Source organism: Rhipicephalus sanguineus, chromosome 6 (assembly GCF_013339695.2).
Source record: "Rhipicephalus sanguineus isolate Rsan-2018 chromosome 6, BIME_Rsan_1.4, whole genome shotgun sequence".
NCBI lineage: Eukaryota > Metazoa > Arthropoda > Arachnida > Ixodida > Ixodidae > Rhipicephalus > Rhipicephalus sanguineus.
This window is the reverse complement of record NC_051181.1, coordinates 37,423,270-37,438,777: the sequence shown is the minus strand read 5'-3', so window position 1 is coordinate 37,438,777 and position 15,508 is coordinate 37,423,270. Positions and strand designations below refer to the sequence as shown.

The window sequence follows — 15,508 nt, the reverse complement described above, 5'->3', positions numbered from 1 at the left end:
CACCGCACGCAGATTTCGAACGCTGCGAGCGAGGTCACTCACTTTCCAGGCGTTTCTTCAGTGGGAGAATGGAAGTGAGGAAAAAAAGAGGCAGCATGAAGCCTTGCGGTCAGCTTTCGCACGGTAACCTTTTCTGACGCCGTTCTCTGCAGCTACGACCGCCTGCGATGAACCAAACAATGCCTTGGAACGCAAGAAGGCATAAGTGCAAGAAGTGATAACCGCGATAACTTTCCATCGCAAAAAGGTTCACTGCGTCCCTAAACTCGTCGATGCCACAATGTGCCACAAAAGGTCGTCAGTCTTTTCAGCAACGGCAGAGACCGGTCGATCGGTGATTACGACTTCCGCGCGATTGCGGTGATTCCTTCGCGGATAAGCATCAGAAAAGAGCGAAGGCGAGCTGGCGGCCGTCGATGAACGTGCCATTATGACTTTTAGCCGACAACCTTATCACAGTCATCTGTAGATATCTGCTCGGCTGCGCATGCGGCGTACGCCGTACACTGCGGATTGACGGCAGTACGAGCGTGCCATGCTGCCGTTCGCAAGTTCGCCGCCACCGCGTCGTGCGAGACCGCTTTAATGTGCGCATCGCTTTGTGGAAACAAAAGTAGTTCGCTGTTGTTTAGCGGCGTAGGCACCGAGAAACGTCAATGCACTGACAGCGAGCGTATACTGCGTGTTTGACTAGGTGACAACTCAAGTGCACCGCGCATCGTCGTGCAGGGCTGCGAGAGCATTGTGGAGACGTAGAGTGCGCGTTGAACGAAGAGGCTGGTCGCTGCACCCGTGCACAGTCCGGCCGTGAAGCAAGCACGAAGAACGTACAAACGCGCGCATACGGCATACAGCAAGCGGCTCGGCAGTGACTCCGCGAGCCGAGTAGGCGACGCACTGCATGCAACTAGCCAGGGATGATCGGCTCCACGTCACGGTACCGCGCTTCGGTGAAACGGTGTCAGCTCATTGCAAAGGCGTTTAATTCACTCGTGAGCACGCAGCGGGCGTCGCTTCACGACGCAAAAAGGCTTAGCTTGTCACTGAGGGGGTTGTTAGCACTTTAATAAAAGTGCAAAGAAGAAAAAAAAAAACAGCTTGGCCGCTAAGCGCACGTTTTTAAGGGCGAGTCCATATATAACGAACTAGTGATATAACGACCACTTTTCGCGACACTTTCGAATTCATTAATAACGGGTTCAGCTGTATAAACACGCAATAGACACACTCCTTTCAATAATCTAGCAGGACTTTATAAAGTGCACTAGAATAGCAGTGTGGTGCAAGTAAAGAAATGGACGGAAGAAGACGCACAAGAACAGACACTACTTCCAACAATGTTTTATTATCAGAAACCAGGTTGTACTTGTACCTCATTTAACGCAGCCGTGCGTGCATTCCAAAAAAGGATTTTTTATGCTGATAGTTTATGGCATGCACAAAGGTCTCAGTTCTTTATCGTATAGAGCGACTGATGGCTTACTGATTCATGGTTTCCTGATGGTAGCAGTCGCCTCATCTTCTGTTGTCATTCTATTGGGATCTTACTTCTACCAATAATGACTGTTGAATGAAACGGGGAGCATAGTGTGACAAAATTACTTGGTAAATAGTAAGAAAAAAATGCGTGGTTTTGAGCACAGCTAAGATAAGGAAATGAAAATAATTTGTGGTGCAGATAATTTCATTAAATCAAGGTTTGTTATATTGAAGTCTATGTAACAATATTGTGGTTTTAGCAATGTAAACCTCAGAATTTATTTTGAAATGCGAGCACTAACTACGCAGGGACACAAGAAGACATTGTCCCTGTCTTCTTGGGTCCCTGTGTAGTTACACGCTCATTTTACAAGTATCAGGAATCACCAACTCGTCTAATCAGCCATTCTGTCAGAATCTAAGTTTTTAGCATCAGTAATTTCAAACACATGCATCTTATCCTGCAGTGTAGAAGATTGTTATTGCTTGTATGGGGCTTGCTGTGTCTTTAATAACAGGGCGAAATGCTTTGAAAGGATGGTTCAATCATCACCACCACTTTGTACGCGTTTTCTGGCAGGGTTCAAGGCGGTATGGATGACACTGTGAGGCTTGTGGCACGCCTTCTGCGACAGCTGTATGCGACCACTCCACTCTACAAGGTAAGCGGGCTCAGTTGTTGTCAACACATCTTTTGAGAAGAGCTCGTTGAGAAGGCTTCTGTAGTATTCTATTGTACTTGTGATCGAATGTAGCAAAAGGGAACATGCTTTATTTTTAGAGTACAGTAGAACCTCAATAAATGAAAATCTCTTTAAAGGGCCCCTAAACCACCCAGAGGTTGAAATTTAGTTGTGGTGTGACAGTTGTGCACGAGTCTACAACGAACACGTAGATGTGAGAAGTTTTTGAAACTGTGAAGTAATAGCGGACTAACACGCGTTTGATGATCGAAATGTTGCGATCGCTCGTTTCACTCTTTCCTTCGCTACCCTCCACTCATCTGCTGGTCTCCTCTCCCAAAGCCGCTTTGCCCTCCTCGCCGAGTGCCCCTCCCAATCTCACGTGACATACCGTCATCGCTGACGCACTCTTCAAAACAGCAGGCACTTCCTGTTGCCGCGACACCAGGAACTCCGTGCTTCTCGGCTAACCGCTGGTGTTGCCGTGTTGGCCCATGCTCGTACGAATTGTGTCGGTATGGACCCTGTGTTGCACGCACACCTTCAAAGGATCGCCAACATGATGGACCCGTACAGTGACACGTGTCGCGTCTTTTCGTTTTTCCAGTCTGCGCTTTTGTAGCCAAGCACTGTTGCGTGAAAGCCATCACAAAACACTGTCGGATTCAGTCCGCGCAGCTTATCAGACCGCTAGGCGTGATACTGCTGGTACGCTAGCAATCTGGCAGTTGCGTTAATCATAGTTGTGTTACTGGCTGCAGTTGCCGCTTCGCAAGAGCGCACACGCGGGCAACACGACGAAGAACAGCAAGGAGCGCGGGCAGCTGCTTGCAGTCTAACCGGAAGTCGTAGGATCTTGTTTGACCAATCATAGCATTGCCTGCATACCGCATCACAGATTCAACACGCTGATGTCACACATGTCACTAGGCAGACCGGAAGGGCCCGGAGAGGAGAAGAAATTGTTTCTTGGAATTTGTGGTGTGCCCGCGGCTTGTAGCGCTGCCACGTGTGGCATCGTTGATTGTGACGGCATTCTGCACACGATGCGCATGTTTACTTGAAACGTTCGAAAAAATATTGGAGGTGGTTTAGGGGCCCTTTAAGGGGGGACGTGGCTTTCGGTAACAACTTTCTTATTTCTTCATGGATTTTGGGGAAAATTGGCACACTTATTCGAAACATTTTTTTAATGCTACCGTAGAAATTTTATGAATATATCTTTACAACTTTTTGATGTACAAAATATTTCGCATTCTGCTCTTGCTCCGAGTCTGGCTCGCTTAAAAAATGCGATAGGAAACTTGTTCAAAGCGCTATGCATTCTAAGGTGTCTGATTGCAGGCATGGCATTCATAGATTTTTTTATTTGCAAAACAATTTTTTTTTTAGTTTTCATTTTTCATGAGGTGACTGTGCAACAGGCATCGAGGCTTTGTGCAACTCGTCAAATAGCTAATTATCAAAAGGCCATACTGAAAAAGCAAGAATGTCACGCCCTGAACTGTGCTTCAAGGAATATAGAACAAAAAACGGAAGTGAAATAGACCCAGCGATCACTGAGAAATCAGCAGGACAAGCAAAGCAAGAAGCAAGAAAAGTCGTTTTGAAAAAATGGCTTTTAAAGTTGTACCAATGATATTACTTCATCGAAAGGCACTGGGGTCGTAATCTTTTGAGTCCTTCGTAATGTGCAGTTTCTTGAGTGCCCGGTCTTTAGTTTGAGGTGACTTGCTTCTCTAAAATACAAGATGATTGTGATCTTTGGCATGTTTTATGACGTTGGACCTCCTGCACATGTGGCCTTTCATCTGTTGTGCCTTTGTTCCCTTTCTTTTTTCTTAAGATCCTTTTCTGATATACATGGAACATGTAGCATGAATTTTAAACGAAGTTATGAAGTGGTGTAATAAACATGACAGAAAACAAGATATTGTAATGCAATTAGGCCATGTACTATGATGATTTGCCAGCTTTCTTGTATTCATGCTATCACTAACATATTAACAGTCTTGATTGCAATTGATCTTTGAATCATTTTTATTGGATACTAAGAGTTGCTCTCATCATGACAACCTATCGCTTCCTCCTAAATAACAGGCAATTATGGTCAAGACATTGGTGGACTAGGAATTTCTTAGCAGTTTATTCAAAACGCGAATTGGGCCGATATGAATTCATCTCCCCGTTTCACTCAAGCTAATTTGTAAACCTCGCCTGCGATGCGCTTCATCATTCACCCGGTCGCGGACACGGTTATCTGTGAGGCTTTTATTTTTTCAGATGATTCATGAGAGCTTACGGCGATACCAAGCACGGCCCCAAGCGCGCCTAGATTGCATTACCAGTGCTTTATTTCACCTCTAAGAGCTTGGCCACGGAGTCTGGGAAGTCGGCACGCGATGTGCTGGGTGACGGCATTAGGCGACGATGCGCAATATGTCTAGGTGCGGCGGCGGAAAATAGGCGTGCAACGTGTTTGGTCTCGCATTTCGGGACGCCGACGCATGCCCGCTGCGCGACGAGCTTGGCCATGGGGTCCGCTGCCAATACATAAAATGACCATCCGCTGTACTGAGGAGCCGGCGGGCGATGCGCTTCGTCGCTTCCGAAGAAGCACACTGCCGTGAGTCCGCTAATGCATTGTTCTTGCCCGCAAAGTTCGAGGTTCGTCTCGCGCCAGCGCTGTGAGCGGAGTTAGGCCTAGTGACGACTCCGAGCAGTAGACGTGCTGGCCGCTGTGCCCGATGTTTCAAAGTACGTAATGCGTGGTCGTGAGTACAAAGAGTCGTCCTGAAATCATCTTCGTCACGACGTCCGAAGGGCTCATAAGCAGAACCTCCAACCGCGGATCCGACGAGTGAACGCAAGAGAGTCGGTCCGAGACGCACGTTTGCGATGTTCACTACGAGCGCGGCACGCCATAATAATAATAATAATAATAATAATAATAATAATAGTAATAATAATAATAATAATAATAATAATAATAATAATAATAACGTTTATTTCCACCAATACAAAGTTGATGGAGGGGGTGAGAATAAAAGCGACTGTCCGCTTGACTACGTTCTCACCCCCTATACATCAGACAGAGGCGGTGGCGGCAACAGAACACAAGATCTGACGAGGATATACACAACATTCTAGAATCTAGCAATAACACAAATTCGAAACAGCAGGCTGCGGTGCTGGCAGAAAAAAAAAAGAAACACAATGCAATAAACATATACACAAGCATAGAGCAGACGTTAGTACATAAACTACGCATACACTAAACACAAAATTTATGCGTAACAGTGTTGGTTATTTCCTTATTTTTATTTTAGGCACGTTATTTCAAGAAGTTTGCAATGTCAGATGAGTTAATGAGATACTGGCGTAGTTGAGAAGAGGTTATGTCTGCTATGTCAATACCTGAGGAATGTAGTCTTTTTAAATGTAACGGCAGCTTATAGGTAATTTTTTGTTCTCCATAATTAGTTCTCGTACGTGGAAGGATCCAGTGTGGTTGATGACGGTTGGGGTATTTTGGTTCATAACGCATCATGGAAGCTAACTCTGTAATAGTGGATAGACGTCTTTTTTGTTCGATCTTATAGTTGCGTAAGAGCCTGTAACTGTAGAGGTTGAAAACATTCATGATTTCGTGTTCATTGAACAAATGTTGCGTTGTATGTCTGTAAGGAAGGTTGTAAATTAGATGAAGGATTTTATTATGTAGAGGTGAAATCTTCCGTAAATTTGTTTTAGTCGTCGTGCCCCACACTAACATGCAGTAGTTCAGATGTGAAAGAAATAAAGCATTGTATATAGCAAGTTTTGCTTTTAAAGGTAAAACAGATTTATGACGCCAAACTATACCAACCGCTTTGGATGCCTTTAATAAAATACTGTTTATATGGTCATTCCATTGCATGTGCTGAGTAAAATAAACTCCTAGCGTTTTAATTGAATGAACAATTTCGACTGCCTGGGATTTATACTGCAAATTTACTTGAGTATTACCGTATTTATTCGAAAATAGGTCGGGCACGAATATAGGTCGACCCCTACTTATAGCACTCTACGAGAAATAAAAAAAAAATATTCGAAAATAGGTCGACCCATGTTTTTTTTTTTTAGAAACAGGAAAATTGAAACATAGCACACCTTTATTTACAATTAACTTAGCGCCCTAGTCGCTGCCGGGAGTGTCATGTTCGTCAGATGTGCAAGGAAGGTTGTCGGATTCTTCGCAGGCATCCTCGGCATCCCAAATGACGTCGACTTCGCTGCCATCGATTGCGTTGGAAATGCAGCACTTTTTAAAGCCAGTCACGATAATTTCCGCTGGCAAGTCTTTCCGCGCGTCCTTCACCCACGTCGCAACTTCATTGAGGGAAGCCCTTCTCGCGGCGTCCCGTCGGTGTCATTGCAGCATCCTCCTTCAAGCCACTCTTTGTAACTCTTCGCCACCCGGTCCTTAATGTAGCCGGGACGTCATACCTAGCGGTATGACGACCAGGTCTGTTGGCCTTCTGCAGGGCCTCCTTGACGCCCGGAGCCTCAGTTCTTTTTCAAGAGCGTCATGCCTGCCAGTTGCTGGGCCGCGAAAAGCACGACGCCATCCATTGCACGCGAACAGTCGGTCCCGCTGCTTCCGCCAACCAAGCAGCGGGACCGACTGTTCGCGTGCAATGGATGGCGTCGTGCTTTTCGCGGCCCAGCAACTGGCAGGCATGACGCTCTTGAAAAAGAACTGAGGCTCCGGGCGTCAAGGAGGCCCTGCAGAAGGCCAACAGACCTGGTCGTCATACCGCTAGGTATGACGTCCCGGCTACATTAAGGACCGGGTGGCGAAGAGTTACAAAGAGTGGCTTGAAGGAGGATGCTGCAATGACACCGACGGGACGCCGCGAGAAGGGCTTCCCTCAATGAAGTTGCGACGTGGGTGAAGGACGCGCGGAAAGACTTGCCAGCGGAAATTATCGTGACTGGCTTTAAAAAGTGCTGCATTTCCAACGCAATCGATGGCAGCGAAGTCGACGTCATTTGGGATGCCGAGGATGCCTGCGAAGAATCCGACAACCTTCCTTGCACATCTGACGAACATGACACTCCCGGCAGCGACTAGGGCGCTAAGTTAATTGTAAATAAAGGTGTGCTATGTTTCAATTTTCCTGTTTCTAAAAAAAAAAAACATGGGTCGACCTATTTTCGAATATTTTTTTTTTATTTCTCGTAGAGTGCTATAAGTAGGGGTCGACCTATATTCGTGCCCGACCTATTTTCGAATAAATACGGTATCACTTGACGCTTGAAGTCAGCTGTGTAGCGCTACCGACGTGACACCGTCGCAACCGCGCATTTGCAAATGCGAACCGTCACGTCAGATCAAACAACAAACAAAGAGTGAGGTTAGGCCAGTGCCAGTGCGGCTGCGCGTCGGCAGGCAGCACGGCTAGGGGGCTAGGGACTTCACGGCCTACCTAGGGAAATCACGGGTTCCAGCGCAAACATGGCGGAGCGGCCTGCATTTCGCGGGGGCTTTGAAAAGGCGGGTGTGCAGCTATTGCACAAATAACTTTTTTTTTTCTTCGTTACTTAGTCGGAAAAGGCGAACGGGTACGGTTTTTATACCAGATTTTATGGTATATAATGTGCGTATGTAGCAGGAACTGCTTGAAGAACAGCAGGCGCGGCAGTTGCACGGCATAGGTGCGGTGCTTTTGGTCGCTTTGATCGCGAATATAGGTCGAGATTCTTTGGTCACGAATATAGGTCGATAGCTGATTATGGGCAACATTTTTGGGAAAAAAAGGTCGACCTATATTCGAATAAATACGGTAGGTTTCTTATTTCTAGAATTAAAAGTTATAGCTTTGGTTTTATTTACATTGACTGACAGTGCATTTTCGTTTGTCCAGAGTTCAAGCTTACCTAATACATTATTACCGCGCAAAGATAGCTCATTATGTGTATCTGCTGACAGAAGTATTGTAGTGTCATCCACATAAATAATGAATCTGGACTGATAATCAAATGTTTGTGATATCATTAATGTAAATGTTGAAGAGGCCCAAGTATGCTGCCCTGGGGTACACCAGCTATGATGTCACGAGTTCTTGACTGAAAATTACTAATTTGAACATACTGTTTCCGATGGGATAAATATGACTTTATTAAAGCCAAAGCATGTCCTCTAATACCATACAAATCTAACTTTCTAAATAATATGCTGTGTACTATGCAGTTAAATGCTTTTGTAAAGTCTAAAAAAATTCCTAAGACAAACTTATTCTTTTCTAATTTATCCAGAATGTATTCTTTTTGATGAAGCAGAGCGATTTCTGTAGAACGGCTTTTTCTGAATCCAAACTGAGAATCGGTGATTATATTATGGGCCTGTAAAAATTTGTCGATCCGTTTCGGTATGATTTTTTCCAGACATTTAGAAAAAACAGGAAGGATACTAATTGGCCTATAGTTGCCAAAGTCATTTCTATCACCCTTTTTGTAAAGCACAATTACTTTTGCTATTTGCACAGCGGACGGAAATGCCACCGAGCTTCTGCTAGCAGCACCAAACTGAAACGTAGTTCTATTCAAAGTGATCATCGAGCCAGTCGAGCCGTGAACACAGAGCGAGTGCGAATACGCCACGAAGTAGCGCGACTTTCGACAGCCGTGACCTCGAGACGCACGAGCGGCAGACGACGATATCCCGGAGCGAGCATCACACCAATGGCAAGGCGCGCTGGGGCAACATGGCGGACGCAGCCAACCGGAGGGCTCGAAACAACCTTCGTACATTTGCTTTTTGTGCACTTGTTTTGGAAGGGAGGAGCCAGCTGCGGCGGGGAATTTGAAGACGGAGAAATGCGCTTTCCGATGAGCCCAAGATGTCTGCGCCCGGCGGCGTCTTTGCGGAGCTATGATTTTTTGAAAATCAGTGTTTTTTTGCTATTTCCCCAATAATTTTCGCCACCTCGACAGGCGCAACAAGTTTTTTAAAGCACTTCTACACAGTTTTCGGTGAATTTATTTTGGAATAGGATATAAAAAGGGCTACAGAAACTGAAAATGGGATTTTCAAAAAATCTACTTTTTTGCCATTTTTCGCTGTACGAAAGCCGAGTCCCCCCTTAAGCAGCATCATTCTTGTTGGCTTCTGCATTCAGGCAATGCCAAAACACACACACACACGCATTAAGTAGCCATTGCTTGCACGACTACAGGAAGTCAAAACTGTAAGCATCACCAAAAATGAAACTAAACAGATGATTTTAGTCGTGCGTCAGTACACATCAGTTCAGGGGAAGATGGAAGCTTGAAGAAATAAAGGATTCATGAACATGAGGTGTCACTGGAGCCAATATTTCATTCAGCCTTGAAGAAGACAAGTCCGCTTGTTAAAACATTGGCTCGAGCGACACCCTCTATTCAAGGATTTTGCATCTAGTGCACATCAGTGGCATTTCGGAATGCAGTGGCACCACAGTACACATCACAGTCCGTGCCTTCCTTTTTAAAGCTTTTTTGCTGAGTTATTTATCTGTCTTCTGTACGTTGGTCATGCTTGTCCTTTGTTGGTGCAGTAGTTGAACTCATCGTTGACTGCGGTTTCTCTAGTCAATGAGCTTGCCAAAGTTTTCAATAATGGTGTCAACTATGTTTATTTAGTCTGGCAAAATCCAGCATTTCATGCGTACTCTCTCAATTCGGGTCATCTGCATCATATGTGACTTCCTTCACCAATGAAGGAAAGAAGATGACTCTTAAGGGCTCGTTTTCTTTGTTAGACACAATATTAATGAGAACTAACAGACAATAACGCCAAGGAAAGTATAGGGGGTGTTATCTGTAGTATTTAGAATATAAATGTGTAGAAAGTAAAGTGGACGAAAAGATAACTTGCCGCCGGCAGGGACCGAACCTGCGACCTTCGAATAACGTGTCCTATGCTCTACCACTGAGCTACGGCGGCGGTCATCCTCCCGTCCACTTTATGGGGTATATAAGGCCACTTCACTCGCAGCATCTGCCGTTCTGCTTGCATACCATTAGTACCGTAAATTTGCCTGCCAATTTGTCAGTTGGTTCATGCCGGTGCACAAGTAGTTAAGAAACTGTGCACCTTAAATTCACTGGTGCACACACAGCACGATACTAGAAATGTCCACAACCACAAGGCTTTATTGTTGCTTCAAAAACATAAAAATTCCATCATTAATAATCTTTATACTCTCCTGTACACCACTTATGCTTCTAACCAGCAAGTCATAATATGCTGGGCACGTGGTCACAGGACCATCAAAGGCAACGAGCTTGCAGATAAAGCTGTCATACCTATAGCAATGAACTCAAACAACTCATGCATAGAACGAAAACCATTCTTTCACAAAAAACAAAACAAAACGAATACATGGAAATATTGGCAAGGAATATGGGAAACTGAATTGTCCAGTAAGCTCCTTTATATATTAAGCCACATTTAGAAAATTTGCCACCATTAACCCTTTGCAGTCCATTGTCAGGCCCCTCACAACAAAGCAGCATGCCCGCAGTGATGAGCTGCTGAGCACCTCACGCTGCCCAAATATCACTGAAGGACTTAGGCACAAAAGCAAATGCAAAAATAAACATCCCATAAATTTTTCTTGTACAGTTAAAGAGCTTGATTTGGGCGAGTTGGTTCATGCTGAATATCATGGGTACAGCGCAACATGTTGCGCTGTACCCACGATATTCTTGTACAGTTGTTCTTTTCCTTTTGCGGTGCTCAAAACTGGCGAAATATTCTCAAACCAGAATGGCTGGAAAGTGGATAAAATTTTCAGACCACAAAGGGTTAACAAAAGTATGACGAGCTGAAGTAATTTTCTGAAGACTCAGGCTGGCGGGGAAACGCTAAACTGTAATAGATATGGTAAGGCACTGACCGTACTTCTTGTCCTAATGTAGTGTCCAGGAGTAGGACCTGAAAGGAAATAGCATGCAAAGAACACATGTCATTTTGCCCTGTAGTGCTCTTAGAACAGACTAATTTCTTTTACATCAAATCACTTTTAACATTTTGAGAACGCGTTGCCACATGTCAGGTTGGTCACACAAGATATCTTTTGCACATGCTCTCACCAAAGGGTACTGGCACTGATATAGGTATAGTATTTTTTATGCACATGCCTCTAGGCACTTGCATGCAGGGATCCTTCTGAGCCATTCGTGCCTGGTATTGCTGAAACATTTAGATGAGAGGTATCTCTTGCTCGGGGGTATGTAAGGCGGCGTGGTCATCCGCACGCAGCGTTGTGGTCCACACTCACACTACGCATGTGCGACTCTCCTCCTTCCCTCTCTCCAACAGCTGCGCGTTACTCTCTACACTTCTCTACCAGCACCTGCTTGCGCTTCTCCTGCGTTCTCGCTTCTGCTCTCACGGCGCATACGCTACTGTCCTCCTCTAGTCTCCTCTCCTTCAAGTAGCAGAGCGCTGCGCGCGTTCAGTCCGGCGCTTGCTTCGGTTGGCTCCTCGGAAATGCGGGCTCGACATGCCGAAATTCCCTCCTGCGCAGCGCCGCGATGAGGGCCAGCGCATTCGCATCCCCTCCCCCTCTCTCTCCTCTCCTACGCTGCCTCTCTCTCGCGCGCCTGTTGACGTTCCCCGCTCGCCCTGTGAGAATTAACGGCCAGGCTAGAGGGAAGACACGACGCACGTAGTGTTCCTCATCGCGTTCCACGACGCGAGGTCGGTAGCATGCCCAGCGAATGCCAACGGAACGCGATCGTGCAAGTGCTCCGGCTTCGCATCGCCTCATGGTCCCCTTTAGCAGGAGATGGTGTAATTTTTTTTACTATACACTTATGCTGTAGTGCATTTTTTTATATTAATTGCATACCTTTAATGTCTTTTTAATGATTTTATTGCAGTTGCATTTACAAACTGTTTAGTGCACATGGTCTTAACCCCCCCCCCATACAGCCACTTGCCCATGGTCACTGATCTCACTTGTGCTTTCACATTACAGTATGTCCTGGTGCTCTCCGGTCATAACTGGCCCTTGTACCATTAAACACTGCTAATCATCAGGCTTACAAAATTGCCCTGTAAAGGATAAAGGGAGATTTAAGAGCTCAAGGCCAGTTGACCTAAAATGCAGTGCTTACTACACTGCATTTTAAAAAGATGCATGACCACTAAGGAAGGACTTGAAACAGAACCGAAAAGGGTGTTTTTTTTTATTTCATTAGGCATGTACCAACTAGCCCAGCAACAAGTTTTGCCAATGCAGTGCTTTTTTCTGTGTCTCACTGTACTCCAGGAAACTGCAAGGAACCTGCCAGTCATCATTAATGCCCTGGCACCATTTGTTTGCGACGAGAGTACTGATGCAGAGGTGAGCCTTTGTCACATTTATGCAGCCTCTGGGCTGCTGCGGCAACTTTGTCAGGGAGATTTACTCATAGGGTGAATTGGGTTCAGTCATGTAAATAAATCTCACCATATCGTTGGTGACACATGGTGTATTTGGTCTTGTCGTGGTGTCCAAATTCGGGTCTTGTGAAGCCTGATACACTACCCTAAGCACTATTGTTGGAGAGTTTGTCAAACCCCTTTCACAATCAGGATTTTCTAGCTTTTCTCGAGAATCAGCGGGTTAGCTGTGAAATCTCTGTAGATGTTGCCTATGGTAGTCATGTTATGTTTTAAGTACTCCTTGTCAATGTAATGCCTCCAAAACAGCTGGTATCTCCAGCAAGTCAGATGCCCTTTCGTAATCTATGAATGCTACTGATTAAGACTACTGCTGATTAGGATTCATCGTAGCACAGCCTTTTTAACATGAAAGTGTTTTATGCCGGGGTCCACCAAGTACATCCGTCACGGATATGACGTTGATAAAATGGACGCCAACGGATGAGAAAGAAAAAAAAACGAGAAAAAGATACCCCGCTGGGAATCGAACCCACGACGTTGCGGCCGCGGCGGCAAGCGCCCGACGCCCTACCGTCTAAGCCAACTCGGGAGATGCTAGGCACGGCGTGAACGCGCCTTATATCTTTCACACATTCTCTTTCGCGGCGGGCGGAGCGGGGCGGTGCCGCCGTCTGTTAGAGGTGAAAAGAAGTAATGCTTCACGATCGACGCTTACTGGCGCTTACTCCGAGATTGCACGCGATATCGGAGGTCATGGTTAAAGCGTCTCGATACCAGAGAGGTAGACTGGCCACGCTGGCTTCGCCGAGGCACCCTTGACGCAGTTACGTTCTTTGCCTTTGGCTTCGTGTTAGCGTGCGTCGGCTGATCGGAGTAGTGCAGCTTCCACGTGCACCAACGGGATTTCTCCGCCGCCGACTGCTTCAATTGCGAGAGCACCGACTAACAAAACTGCTGCAATATGCGTTGCAGAAAGGACGCGATTTCGATGGGCGAATGTCGTGCTTTGGTGGAGCGAGAGCAGCGTCTGCGAGACAGAGGCCAGTGGGACGCACGTGTTTGCGGCTCAGGCTACGAACCTCTACCCCTCTACCTCCCGTGTTGCTGAAGCGCAGTGTGTTATGTATGCATGAGCACAGGCGTCGGCTACCCATTACTAGAAAGCGCACACCGTGCCGTTTCTCTCCTTAATTGACGACGCTTTGAAGGCGTGCATACCGGGTACCAGTGTTGATTATGAGCTTGTTGATATCATCCTTACGCAGGATTCACAATTCGCTGTGTCCAAATATATGTTCACGCCGTCAGCTACCACAACGGTTTAATCATGATCATGGGCGTTAGTCGTCGCGATAGAGACATGCTGTCAACATGGGTGCATCCACGTCAAACGGTGCTATAGCTGCCAAACACGAATAGACATTGTACAAGCTCTCATATCCCTTTCCGACCCAGTGACCAGTGTACTGGACATAACAAAAAAAGCGGAGCAGAAAAGCAAGCAAAGCCACAATCGAAGCCGAAACCACTTTGACAGCTTGTGTAAGAGGCGAGAAATATCTTTTCGAATGTAGTTCCTTCTTCAGCCCTATTTTCTTATGGGGACGCATCAGAGTAATGGTGTCAATCAAGAGGAAACACGCGAGCATGGTGTGCTCAAGCATACAAAATTATTTGGGGAGTTATCATCGCGCAATTCAAGTAACTTAAATCTTGCGAGCTGATGTATGCCCTCTTGAAACAATGTTGCAAAAAGGTAGCTTTTGTAATCAGAAGTTTGCTCGCAATGCGAGATTGTATTCATGTCCAGTGCACTGGACACCGGGATGCAATTGGCGCGCATTGTGCTAAACATGGAGGAGAGAAAAACTAGGAAGGACGTCACGTGAAAATCTTGAAACCCAGTCATAAAAATTGAACCAGGAGCACGCTGGGAATTCTACCAAGAGCCTGGAGCACGAGGAGGCAGCGGCGTCGGAGGACGTTGGCTTGTGGACACTCAGCGCGTTGCCTCCTAGCTGTTTACCCCTTCGTGGTGCTGAACGCTATGCACGACAGTTAACGATAGAATTTTTTTTTCTTTTTCTCAAGTCAAAACAATCCATTTTTATGTTTTAAAAGACAATTAACTTTGTGACAGGAACAACGGCAACATTTTTTCAAGGAAGAAAGCAGAATGTGTGTACCCATAAGTGGAACAAATGAATCCTAGTGTCCAGCATACTGGACATGATTCTCCCGTGAAAACCATTGTACCTACGGTCTCCCTTATTTTTTTACATGCTTTTCAATAGCCTCTTAGCTAAAAAGGAGCACTGAAAATTTTTGTTCTACCCTACGAAAAATTCGGGACTGAAAGGGATATATCATTACACAATAAGCACGACTTCTATGAAGACACGTTTCACTTTCGTGTTATACCGATTCCTATGACGGAGGGATCAGCCATGCTTTTAAATGGTTGGGTAGCTTTGAAACTACCACCATTTTACAATTCATATGGTGCAACTGTTTACTGTGAGACTCTAAGGTGATATGTGCGCCCTACGTTGCTGCACACACTGTTGATGCTGTGGCTGATGATCATGACGGACCATGACCAAGTACTTTGTATAGCTTTAATTGTCCTCGCAAGGCATTTCACATAATGTGACGTGTAGTGCAACACTACACATCTGTCACGCAATGTTTGCATAGCTGCACACACGATTCCTTGATCGATGCCTGTATAAGGTCCATTTTCAAAGCAGTTTGAAACACTGGTGTGGCTTAGAGCTGGAGCACTATCGGGGCGCTCTCCGTGAAGGGATTGTTGACTTTCACGGAGAGTGCCCGGGTTCGGTTTCGATAGGGACAAAGATTATTTTTGTTTTCATTGTGCCCGACAGCAGTGATGGACATCGAAGGCAGCAGCAAATGACATTGC

At 45.8% G+C, this 15,508-nt stretch overlaps 1 protein-coding gene across 1 annotated transcript in view; it reads left to right on the top strand.

Annotated features, from left to right (window-relative positions):
• The window catches only part of LOC119397205 (serine-protein kinase ATM-like), a 273,224-nt gene that overhangs the window by 123,369 nt on the left and 134,347 nt on the right, over positions 1-15,508 (top strand). Inside the window, exons 29-30 of the mRNA XM_049416492.1 lie at positions 2,060-2,141; positions 12,467-12,541. Of these exons, the coding sequence (XP_049272449.1) occupies positions 2,060-2,141; positions 12,467-12,541 (157 nt within the window). The remainder of the gene's footprint in view (positions 1-2,059; positions 2,142-12,466; positions 12,542-15,508) is intronic.